The sequence below is a fragment of the Mauremys mutica genome, chromosome 3 (genome assembly GCF_020497125.1).
Source record: "Mauremys mutica isolate MM-2020 ecotype Southern chromosome 3, ASM2049712v1, whole genome shotgun sequence".
NCBI classification, from domain to species: domain Eukaryota; kingdom Metazoa; phylum Chordata; order Testudines; family Geoemydidae; genus Mauremys; species Mauremys mutica.
In genome coordinates, this window is record NC_059074.1 from 104,032,574 (window position 1) to 104,044,912 (window position 12,339).

The 12,339-nt window shown below is 44.1% G+C and overlaps 1 protein-coding gene across 4 annotated transcripts in view; it reads right to left on the reverse strand.

The window, feature by feature from the left end:
• Positions 1-12,339, reverse strand: part of MAP7 (microtubule associated protein 7) — a 197,567-nt gene that overhangs the window by 12,775 nt on the left and 172,453 nt on the right. For 3 of the 4 annotated variants that reach the window (XM_045010040.1, XM_045010038.1, XM_045010041.1), the window contains exons 11-16: positions 9,746-9,929; positions 8,395-8,590; positions 6,705-6,806; positions 6,340-6,390; positions 6,184-6,241; positions 4,053-4,188 (exon numbers count right to left, since the gene is read on the reverse strand). In XM_045010040.1, coding sequence (XP_044865975.1) covers positions 4,053-4,188; positions 6,184-6,241; positions 6,340-6,390; positions 6,705-6,806; positions 8,395-8,590; positions 9,746-9,929 — 727 coding nt within the window. The remainder of the gene's footprint in view (positions 1-4,052; positions 4,189-6,183; positions 6,242-6,339; positions 6,391-6,704; positions 6,807-8,394; positions 8,591-9,745; positions 9,930-12,339) is intronic. The other variant, XM_045010039.1, reaches the window with a different exon arrangement.

Consider the following 12,339-nt stretch of genomic DNA (forward strand, 5'->3'; position numbering starts at 1 on the left):
GGTGCGCACCTGGTGTAGTTTCGCACTCACGGCCTTCGGTCGGCTCAAGAGCTGGCCTTGCACATCGATGTCCGAGAGCTGAGAGCAGTCTGCCTTGTGTACCAGGCGATTCAGCTGGCGGATCGTCTCAGCAGATCCTTCCTGTCTCACAAGTGGTGGTTTCCTCCCGTCTTTATCTATTCCGTTTTCCAGAAGTGGGTCTTCCCCCGCATAGCCCTCCTCGCTTTCGCGAGAACGGAAAGAGGGAGAGAAATTCTCCTCGTTCCAAGGCCTCTCCCCAGGCTCGGTCTTGGAGGATTTTCCTGAGGCCATGGATCAGCCATCTGCCGTACGCTGTCCACTGTTCCCGCTGGTTCACAAGGTCCTGCTCAAACTCCGCAGGGACAGAGCGCCCCTGATCGGGTTCGCTCCAGTGTAACCTGGGCAGCACTGGCACACCATGTTGCTACACCTGTCGGTAGCAACCCTCTTGGCACAGACCCCATGACGCGGAATCACGACAACCTTCACCACCCGGTCTTGTAATCCCTGCACCTCACAGCAGGACTCCTGCGTGGCTAAACCGATCCGAGTTACGTTGTTCGGCCTCGGTTCTACAGGATTCTCCGGGGTGGTAGTAAATTCGTCCATTCGGTTAAAGTATCTGGCCGAGTGGAAGCGTTTCTCATGCTGCTCCGAAACGCGCAATGTTTCTCCCGCCGAGATCCCGCTCCATTCCATCTGGTTCCTCAGGGCTTGGAGCGTTTATACACCCCCCCCCCCAAGTGGGGCCCCGCCATAAACCTGGCTCTTCAATCTGGTTCTACCCAGTTTTATGACTGCCCTATTCGAGCCAATGTCAACATGCTCATTGATATAACTGTCCTGCAAGGCAGTTTCCTATAGTCTTTCCTGCGGCCAGACGAGTCTCCGAGCTTCAGACTTTCACAATAGGCCCAAGGTATACTGTGTTCCTCAAGGACAAGGGCAGTTATTACCACGTCCGACCTGCCTCCCCAAGGAGGTGTCGGCCTTTTATATCCACCAGGATATCTTCCTTCCGGTCTTCTTTCCGAAGCCACTCTCTGTGCAAGGAGAGCAACGGTTGCCCTCCTTCGACATCTGCAGGGCGTCCGCAATCTATATCTAGCGGACTGAGCCCTCTCGTAACGCCCCCAAAACCTTCATCGTACCGGCATACCGGACGAAGGGCATACCTGTCTCCTCCTAGAGGATTTCATCTTCAATGACGTTGTGCATCTGCACCTCTTCTGTTTCGGCCTATGTGCCTTAGAGCCACCTTGCTGCACATTTCGCCAGGGCTCACGCTTCTCAGCTGCCTTCCTGGCTCGCATTCCCTTTCGGGGGATGGGTTGTACATCTACCTGGTCCTCGGTCCACACCTTTGCCTCATTGGTCCCGGAGTCCAGAGCTGTTGCAGCCTCTGGCTTAGCGGTTGCGTTCTGCAACATCTAACTCCGACCCCACCGCCTACGTAAGGCTTGGGAATCACCTAACTGGAATGCATAGGAGCAATCACTCGAAGAAGAAAAGACGGTTACTCACCGTAGTAACTGTTGTTCTTCGAGATGTGTTGCTCCTATCCATTCCAGACCCGCCCTCCTTCCCCACTGTCGGAGTAGCCGGCAAGAAGGAACTGAGGAGCGGACGGGCCGGCTGGGGTATATATCCTGCGCTATAGCGGCGCCACTCCAGGGGGCGCCCAGTCGGCCCGCCGGAGTTGCTAGGGTAAAAATCTTCCGAAGAGCCGTGCACGCACGGCGCGCACACCTAACTGGAATGGATAGGAGCAACACATCTCGAAGAACAACAGTTACTACGGTGAGTAACCGTCTTTTATAGTGTTTATTAATGTATAAATTAGAGCTATTATCTATTAGTAATAATTACTGATTAATTAATATACAGTATAGTCAAGCTACAGCACACCATAGCGTTTTCATTAGGGCTTATAAAGACTATCGATCTTCCAGGGATAATGAAGTCCTAGCAGGATAACAAGATCAGCACAGTTAATTAAAATAATCAAAAAGAAAGGCAACTGCCTTCTTCTGACAGTATTCCTTTTATTTTTCTATTACTTTGTATCTATTAACATGGAAGCCGGGATTTCACTGGAGTCTTGGTCCCAGCACACAGCCTGAGTAAGCTCAGTGCTCCTGTGAGTGAGTGGGGGAGGGCACAGATCAGAGGGGCAGATCAACCAACTTATCCCTCCTGCCTAATCTGCCCCGCAAATGCTCCATGATTCTTGACCTGGGCTCCAATAGCAAACTGGAGAACTTCCACAGCTCAGTACCCAGGAACCCAAACCTCTAATATTTAAAACCATCCTATTTATAAAGGCCAAATCCCATCCCTGAGTCCCTCTTTGGGGTACTGACCCAACTAATATAGGAGGCATTGAATGGGGAGAGACAGGATGAGTTGCACTTGAGATTTAAGCACCACTAAGCAGAGCATGGAAGGGTATATTGGGAGTGGGGAGGTGTGGTCAGTGGATGCACAACTGTGCAGATGAGCCATCAGTTAAACTGTGAACCTCTTGCAGAGAAGGGGAGGCAGCCATGGAGGCCAAGGGCTATATTAGCAGCTGAAGAGCACTCTCATTTTTACTCCCTGGGCTGAGAGAATGACTCCATCCCCTAGGAACCCTTCAGGAAACTCCCTGGTGCAAAGCCACTTACTCAGATTTTGCCTAGAGAAGAGAATTTGGGCCATCATATCAATCCCCTTCAAACCAAGTGCAAGACCGTTTCGGCAAAGGCCAAATCTTGCTTGTGCAGTGCAGAGATTTAGTAAATGTCCAGAGTCACTCAGCCAAAGCTGCTATGTTGCTGCCTTTCTTTATAGAGAGTAATATATTCTTTCTGGTTTTGTTGTTGCAGCTGTGTGATGTTTATTCATTCCTTACCTTGGCTGCTCTGAGGTTCTTTCTACTCTAAATATGATGCTACATGACAGCAATTATTAGAGAGGCATATATTATATTACAAACATCAAGGTGCATTTAAGATTGAGAAATAATTAGAATTTAATAGCTGCCTTATACAATTATGAAACAGCTTTATGCAGTTCATCTAACACAGTTCAACGTTCAGTGTCACTGACAGAGCTTCTCTCAGGAGGGGCATCCTTGTCAGTGTGACAGGAGGTGAAGAATCCCTCAGGCATGTAGAGATATTGAGATTTCCTCCTTTAATTAGGGCCAATCTTACTGCAGAGCATACTGCCCATTAAAGTCTGTTTCTCGGATTTTTCATTGATATTTTGGGTCTAGCTGCATAAAACATGAACTCACAATGGGGTAATTTGGTTTTCTGCAATGCAATACGAGAAGAGCAAATACTGAAACGGAGAAAAACTGACAGCTCAACCCCACAGGACACCAGCCTTTACTTGACTAAATACAAATGTTTTCAAGCATTTCAAGAGAATTTTTCAAAATGTGCACAACTTGCCCCATGGCTACAGGGACCTGCAACATCAAATGCCTGGCTTACAAAACTATCTTTACAGGGAATGAATGCTTTTAATCAACACAGGATAATTCTCTAACTCCCATCGAGTAACTTGTCAAGTGATCAATATTTGTTAACACTCTGAAAAGTACAAAGACAACTAGCCTAAAAGCAAAGCACTCCACATTGCATGCAGGAAAACTAATGCTGTGAATGCAAAAGAGCTTTAGAAAGCAATTTTTTGTAACAGGTGTACATAGCCAATAATATTTCAATTCTTGGAAAGGAACAAAGAAAAATTGTCCTTCCCCCTTGAGATTTATCATCTATAGTATTTATTTTCAAATAATATTGCGAAGACTAAGAGTGTTATGGTTTTACAAATTTCATCACTACAACCGGATAAAAATAGGACACTTCTAAGAGAAATATATTCAAACTTCCTTTTCTGAGCATTGGGGAGGAAAAAAAAAACAGTGGAGAAAAGAACAATGTTTATTTTTAATTTACTTCATTAAATAAATGGAATAAATTGTTATTTTAACATCCCTCATCCTCTAAACTTTTTATATTCCTCATGATTATTCTCACCTGTCCATATTTACTGTAGGTTGATGTGAAATGACTATCTGGGAGTGGGTCACTGATTCCCCATTGTGTGGTGATTCTGTCACATGTTGAAGCTGAGATGCCACTACAGATTCTAAGGGAGATGTGGGACTGGTTGCTAGAAGAAAGGAGAAAAAAAAAGTCCACAAAAATTTAAAGAAAGACAGTCTGCCCAGAAAATAGGATAAATAACCCCTAAATCCTTTGCAGTCAAGAACGCTTTGATCAGTAATAATACATATCAAGTTTGGGTTCCACCTTAACAATTTAATATAACTCAGTCAGAAATGAACAAACAACATTCCAATGTAAAATGTGTTTCTTCTGAACAGCAGTAAATTTCAACTTTTGGTCTGTGTTATACAGGAAGTCACACTAGATGATCTCAATGGTCCCTTCTAGTCTTGGAATCTATGTAAATGCTGTACATAAACTGATTTCCATGTAGAGAGAGTGTGATGTTTTCAGTCTTCACCACACACACACACACACGCGCCCTACCTGCAATCTACAAAAGCAGAAACTACAACTTGTAGTTTTATATTTAGGTGGTGGGGAAATTAGGGACATAGTTCATGTCTTCTAGGTACTGCCATGACCCTGCAGCTGCGCATAATCTTACCAAGGATTGTAAAACCCAAGAGCAAATTTTTGAGAGACAAGGATAAAACTTTCAGTCTTAACTCTGGCTTCTGTAGACTTAAGATGTAATATTGTATAAATATACGTGACTTTCATTTTGCTTAGTAAGACATGCTAAAAACCCCTCAAAAATTAAGAAATGATGCCCCCACCCAACTGTATCAAAACCTAATAGGTTACTGCTACTGAAAGGTGTTTATTTGACAGTCCTAAACTTATCCAAAAACAGGCAGTGTAAGCTTCTCCCCATCGTTCTACCAGTGTGCCTCCACTCCTGACTAGAGGGCTCATCACTAGAGGTCAGTCGATAGGATTTTAGACTCTTAAGTGCCTAGATCTCATTTGAAAAGGGGATTGAGACGCCTCAATCAGTTTGGCATTGTGCTGCCGAGCGCAGCAAATCCTAAACGCCTTTAGGAATCTGGGCCTAAGTCCCTATTATTTTTATTAATAATAATTATACTGGGCTCTAAGACTACGCCTTCCATATGCAGATCTTTACAATGTGCTTTACAAATATTAACCTACTATTTATTATTGACTAGACTGAGTGTTTACTCTCAGGCCTGTGTCAGAGCAACTCCAGAAGGAATTGTTACTCAGGGACACTGCTCAGCATCAACTTTCCTCAGGAGGGCCAGCTTTGCATGGTGGGAAGGGAGGGGCCATATGCTGCATCAGATGCTGAATGCTCCCCAGCCAGCCAACTTCACTAGCTGATGCATATGTATGGAGAGGAGGCGAAAACAGAGCCCTTGAATTGCATGAGCAGCCCCTTGTCTCCCTGCACTCAGACTCACAATATGGATAAGCCCTGTGCAGTGGCAGAGAGGGTGGAGGGGATTGATCACAATAGGCCCTAAATCAATAAATTAAATAGGCTCAGGTAATGACTTTTGCATATTTTATATTTAGTAATACCCTGTATTGACTATTATTTATTCAGTGCTATGAAGTGACAAGTACTATTAAGCATTATGACTAATATCAAATTTCAGCCTTGAGCAAATTTGTTTTTAATGACTGAGATAAAATAAAATCCTAAAAATAGGGGTTAATATGGACAACCCTGAGAGAACAGGCTCTTATAACTGTAACACTACTCTAGTAAAATGGTAGAACCAGTACTGTCAAACTTGATATAACTATCATAATTAACTTGTTCATTTTCACTCTAAAGAACATTCCCACACGCGACGATAACACAGACATTTTCTTACAAAGCACTGAGCTACATAGCTCTAAAGGAAATATTCACAGTGGTAACATTCTAAATAAAAAAAAAATCTTAGAAATTTCTCATTTTGAAGTTTTAAATAATTAAAATCTACTCAAAAACTGAGTGAGTCCCTTGTGTTCTTGACATTTATATCAGTTAGCTTGGACTGCAAAATTGCAAAATCCTATCAACCTCAATTCATTTGGCTATGTACTTCTTGTTCTGGGCTAAGAGCAGAGTCAAATGCCATACCTGTTTCTCCAGTAACATTTGCCTTAGATATCTCTCCATTTTGCTGTTCATTAGATTTCTATAGAGGAAACACAGTTTTGTAAATTAAAAGCAGCACTGGAGAAAAGGGAAACATATGCCCAGGTGTTTATATGGATGATGAAATGTAGCATATACCTTATCTACAGCTTCTGTGCGCCTAGTTCTTCTCATGATCTCCTCAAGTCGCTACAAAGAAAGTTACAAAGAAGGAAAATGTTTATTGACATTGATTAAAAAAAATCAACCTAAAACCCATAATCTTTGCTAATGTATTAAAATTGGCATTTACTGAAGAAAAAACCCAACCTCTTGGGACTTGATCTAAATCCCATTAAATCAATAGGAGTCTTTCCATTCACTTCACTGGGCATGGATCCGACCTTTAGTGAATTTCTGAAGCAATATTTGCAATAACTATGTGTGTCTTTCTACAGTGCACATGCAAATAAACAAACTGCTGAGATATACAGTACCAAGATTCCCTGCATGCATTCGGTTACCTTCTTCCTTTCTAAGCGCTCTTGTTCTTCTCTTTGGGAACGCTTTTCACGCTCTAACCGAATCCGCTCCGCCTCTTCACTCTGGCGAGCTGCTTCTTCTTTCTGAGTAATGGGAAAGGAACAGAAATAGGGACTTATTCACAATGTAATGGCTGATCCACACTGGCATCTGCCTATCTTTGTATGACATTTTAATTTACAACAATCTGACAAGGAACTTTTGGGGTTATGTGATCAACAGAATTTTCAGACTGAAATGCAGGTTTCTTAATTAATGTCTGTGTTTCGCTTTCTTCCCTTAATTTTATGTAAATTAAAAAGCTGGTAATCTTGTTTGGTTCTGTGTCTGTTTTATGATGCATGCATGAATGCACAAAAAATGACTAATGAAAATGCATTTCCTAACCTAGCAGCTAGCAAAAGTGTTCATGAGACTAATGCACTGGGCTGATGAATGCTTTTGATAGGGTCAAAAGAAAGCAGCAGAATTCCCTCCTGTTTTCCAGACACTGTCCTTGCTTAACAAAAGCAATGACAAACAACCATATGCACACTTCCTGTTTTTAATTAAATGTAAGGCTCCCTTGGGAGGTACTGTTGAAGGGCTCTCTCTATAAGATAAGACTGTCTTGTATTATTGGAGGCACTATAATAGTTCCCTAGTTAAGGGTGCATTGAGATTTGCACTTAAAGAGGTTTCATCCTGTTTTATATATGAATATTAGAGTGTACATAACTCAATTTACAGCATGTACTCAAGAGTACAGAATACATTTTCTGAAAAAATTCAGGTAAATGTCTTCTTTAGTTTATAAGTTTAATCACTTTAATACAATCCTGTGTGTGTGTGTGTGTGCGTGTGTGTGTGTGTGTTCTAGTCAGACTAAATTTATATATTTGTTGAGAGGATAAAATCATTAATGTTTATGAGGCACCCACATGCTAATGAGGGTTGGATAAGTATGTAGATAGAAGAGGAATCTATATCTATATCTTGCATATATTAAATAATTTAACCTCACAACAACCCTACTAAAGCTGGTAAAACAGCATTATTATCCCCATTCTACAGATGGGAAACTGAGGCAGAAAGCTCAAAGACCCAATTGTGATACTCTTACCTTGAGTGGTACCTTCCTTCTTGACTGCTTTCAATAACACTACTTGAGGGGCAAGGTGCTATTCAACATAAGAGTATCAACATCTGTTCCTAAACCACAAGCCCCACATGGGCAGTATCAGTCTAAGGATCAGAATTCTGGAGTTTTGCATTTCCTTTCCTATGCTAGGTCCTCAGCTTCTCTCCTATAGGCATCCAGAACTAACCCTGAATAGTACAGTTACCTTGGCATCTAGCATGTTAAAACTGTAGGGCCCAAATTCTCCTGTGGTATAACTCCACTGAATTCAAGGGAGTCACATGACTTGAGAATTTGGCCCATAATATCAAGGGGCTAATTTTCAATTAAAAACCAAACAAAAGCCCTACAGAAAAAGATCCACCTGCTGCTAGATTTTTCCACAGAGAGAAATACATCCCAGCTGTTCTGTACCCATCTATGAAAGCAAGAGTCAGTCCATAAGTCACTTAAATTCATAATATAAAAAGGAAATCTAGAGCTGACCAGGAGATTAACAACCCAAATCACCACCACACAGCCTGGTATGAAAACTCCATGGAGAAGCATACTTGTTTCTGAATGCGCTCCATCTCCTCCTTCTCTTTCTGGTCTCTTTCTTCTGCCTGCCGGCGTAGCTCTTCTTCCTTTTCTCGCTCCTGCTCTACCTCCCTTCGCTTTCTCTCCGCCTCTTGCCTGTGAACCTCCTCCTCCTCCCGGCGAGCTCTCTCTTCAGCTATCTTCTGCGACAATGCCTCTTTCTTTAGCCTATGACCACGAAACACAAGTGTAAGAGTGTGGGCGATTCTGGGCCAGGGCAACAGCAGCACCGGACAGAAGAACAATGAGATTTCTGACTCCTAGTGAAATGTAACAGAGGTGAGCGTTAGCGCCCAAAGTGGTGATTCAGTTGGTGAGAGAAGGCAAAAGAAATAGAGTGAGACATGCATCATTTACGTCCAGAATTACTGGAGAGCTTTGGTATTAAATGAAAAAAGGGAAAGGCCTATAAACCACAGTTATTGGAAATCTAAAAACACTTTCCATGAAGACCCTACTAGCTATAGGTATCATCATCATAGGCAGCATGTGACTCTTTCTTTTGGGGAGGCTTTTGTGAGCACTGGAAGCTCCCTAGAAGTGGGGGGACCCGTCCCCACTCCCCGCTCAACCTCTTCCCCCTCCCCACTGCTCATCCCTTGCCATGAAAAGTGATGGGGCCATGGGGAGGGTGAGTCCCAGCTGGGCCAGCCAGTAAGAGGCTGTGTGTGCTGATGCCAGAGCAACTCAGCTAAGGGGTGCCAGAAGAGGGAGGGGCCAGGGCCCCATCACTTTTTCCTGCCTTAAGGATGACCAACAGGGGGAGGGGGTGGAGAGGAGCGAGTGGCAGGCAGGAGGCCTTGGAGGAGGGAGCGGAGAGGAGGGAGCAGCAAAGTGAGGGCGGAGCCTCGGGGGAAAAGGCAGAGCAGGGGCAGGAAGAGGCTGAGCAGGAGCCTCCCCAAGCCTCTTATATGCACCACCCATGATTTCCATAGCCATGAGGATGAAGATAGCCATGGGCAGGATCCTCAGCTGGTGCAAATCATCACAGCGTTACTGATTTCAGTTGGAGATACAGTGAAATTTGCACCAACTGAGGATCTGTCCTTCATTCTCTTGGTTTAAAGCACTACATGCACATATGAACAGGTGGGACACATTTGTTAAGAAGTTTTTCAGATTTTTAGTCTCATTATTTTTCAACTTATGTGACTCATGTAAACAAATCCTGACAAGACACAATTATTCCTTCAGTTTGGATTTTCATGCTTCCTTTCCTTAAGGATTGGTTCTGAACCCTCCATATTAAACACTATGGTAGCTACCAAAATGACATAAAGATGCTAAAATGTATCCTCTCCACTAAGCAGATTTGGGCATCACCTTTCAGTCTCTTCCCTCTCCTTCCTTTCTTGCTCCTCCCGTTCTCGCTGCTCACGGGCCAGCCGCCTCTTTTCAGTAAGCAGTCTTGTTGCTTCTTCTGGGTCAGTAGTACCTGCCGAAGCCTTGCTAGAAACAGGGGATGGTGAAGTTGCTGGTGGAGCAGGGGGCAAAGCTGGAGCAGCTACTGAAACAGGCAGAAAGGGAAATTCATCCATATAATGCTGTGTCAAAAATAACGACCCCCAACAGTGTATAACTGAATAAACCTCCCTAGGAGGACGGGAAATACAATTTGAAGTATGGGAGCTCTGATTACATAATATTTTCAGGCCCACAAGGATACATGAGAAGAAGTGGAAATCATTAGCTCCTGAGGTCCAGATTCCTTCGGAGGGAATTTTGCCCCCATGCACCCACAGGAGCAGTTGCTGTTCAGGTGGAATTCTGCCAGGGAAGAGAGCAGCTTTAAACTCAAACTGGGGCAAAACAGGAAAAAGCCTAGGAGAGTTGCTGAATCAGCCCATTTCCCAGGTGCCTGACCCTGCTTGGGCGGATCCCATTTTTGTATGTGTACTGATCACAGTGCAGGGGTTGTGGGCAGTTTGCAATACTGTGTCCTCCCTTCTGGCCAGCTGTCTGGGCTCAGAGGCCTGAGCCAGGATTCTGATAATGCCATCAGGCCCTTCATTTCTGAAAGTGCCCTTCAATTAAGGAGGTCTTGTGAAAGCCCCCGTTAGCACAGCGATCCGCATCAGTTTGGCAGTTATTCAGCTGTTACCCACATAAAGATTACTTGGCACATGCTTAGCACATTTCACCCTAGAATCTTAAAGAGCTTCACAACCATTAACTAACTAATCCCTCAACACACTGCATGACAGATCTTACACGCACTCTTTACAGATGGGGACACCAAGTATCTTGCTCAAGTTCACACAGTGTGCAAGTGACAGAGCTGGGAGTAGAACCCAGAAGTCTGGACTCCCAGTTCCCCATTCTAATTACTCCTTTGCTCATTCCAAAAATGTTGAGTGAGTAGCCGCCTTGATGTCAACTGTCCACCTACGGCCAGTTGCATACACAACCCATCCCCTCCTTCCTCGTAGCGCAATGTCATGCTTGTTAGGTGCACCCTGCCTCAATCTGAAAGCTGCATTTGAGTCTGATCTTGAATGTAGTTTTCGTAGGACAATTTTCAGGGGCAACTGTGACACAGCGAGGTCCTATAACATAACCAGTGACAGAACTGACAGTTCTGGTTTGTGTCCAATAACGTTTATTACTGGAGTGTACTTTTTCTTAAATAAAATATTAGTTCACGTTTCTGTTCGGCTGCCTGGCTTCTGAATACCTGTCACGTCCCCCACAAACTATAGAAAAGATGAATTGAACTTTTTCCTCTAGAGGCCAGGCACACATTATTCAGGGACTGCTATCAATATGTTAGCCAAACTGAGGCCTGGTCCACACTAAAAAGGGGGTTCGAATTAGGGTACGCAAATTCAGCTACGTGAATAGCGTAGCTGAATTCGAAGTACCCTAATTCGAACTACTCACCCGTCCAGACACGGCGGGGTCGAACTCCGCGGCTCCAAGGTCGACTCCGCCACCGCCGTTTGCAGTGGTGGAGTACCGGAGTCGACCACGGCGCTTCCGGAGTTCGAACTATCGCGTGTAGATCAGACGCGATAGTTCGAACTCCGAGAAGTCGAACTCACCGCGTCGACCCGGACGGTAAGTGTGGACTAGCCCTGAAGGAAGCTCACCCAGACAAGCAGTAATGCTTCTGGCAGTGCCAGCGACATGTATAGGGAGATAGACAGACTGACAATGATGTGGAAAACTACAGCCGGCTGTAGGATTTGGGGGTGATGAATTGTTGCCTGACTCTTCCTAAGTGTCACTGACACATTGTAAATGAAAAAAGGAGAGGCTCTGTGATTGGTTGAACTAGGCATTCCCTGCCTGCTGCCAGAGACCTCACTGCCTTGGAGCACCCTGCCCCAGGAAGCTGTCTGTAACAAGAGAAGGGCAGTGAGCCCAGACCTCCATGGGTTGCCTAGAGCAGCCTCTCAGAATCAGCTGCTGGTGGAACTAGTGAGACTTGGTCTTTTAGCGGCTTGAAGGGCCGGGGGGAGAGGCCAATCAGTGCGAGCAGACCAGATAAAAAAGGCCAGTTCTGGGGCAGCCAAGGAAGGGTCTTTCCCCGTCTTAATCCAAGAAGCCAGGCCAGGTCAGAGCCTAATTCTGACTGCAACCTTTGGCTTAAGTCAATGGAAGGCTTTTGTTTACTTTGTGGCGTGTAAGGCCCCTGTGGATCATCCTGAGTGGAACATTAATTTGACCAATGCAGGACTCCTTTGTTGTAGTTTAAATGAATTATTATGCAGAGTTCCATATTAATATGCCTAGTTAGGGATCTATTTGTCAAAAACCACTTCTGAATCTTTTTTGTTGTCTATATTGTTACAGACATACTTGCTGACAGGTATTTTGAAATAAATGACCAAAAATAATTGAAACTGGTGTGATTATATTGTGTTATTTTGACAAATAAAATATGCAGAATTTGAAAATATTGTGCACAGAATTTT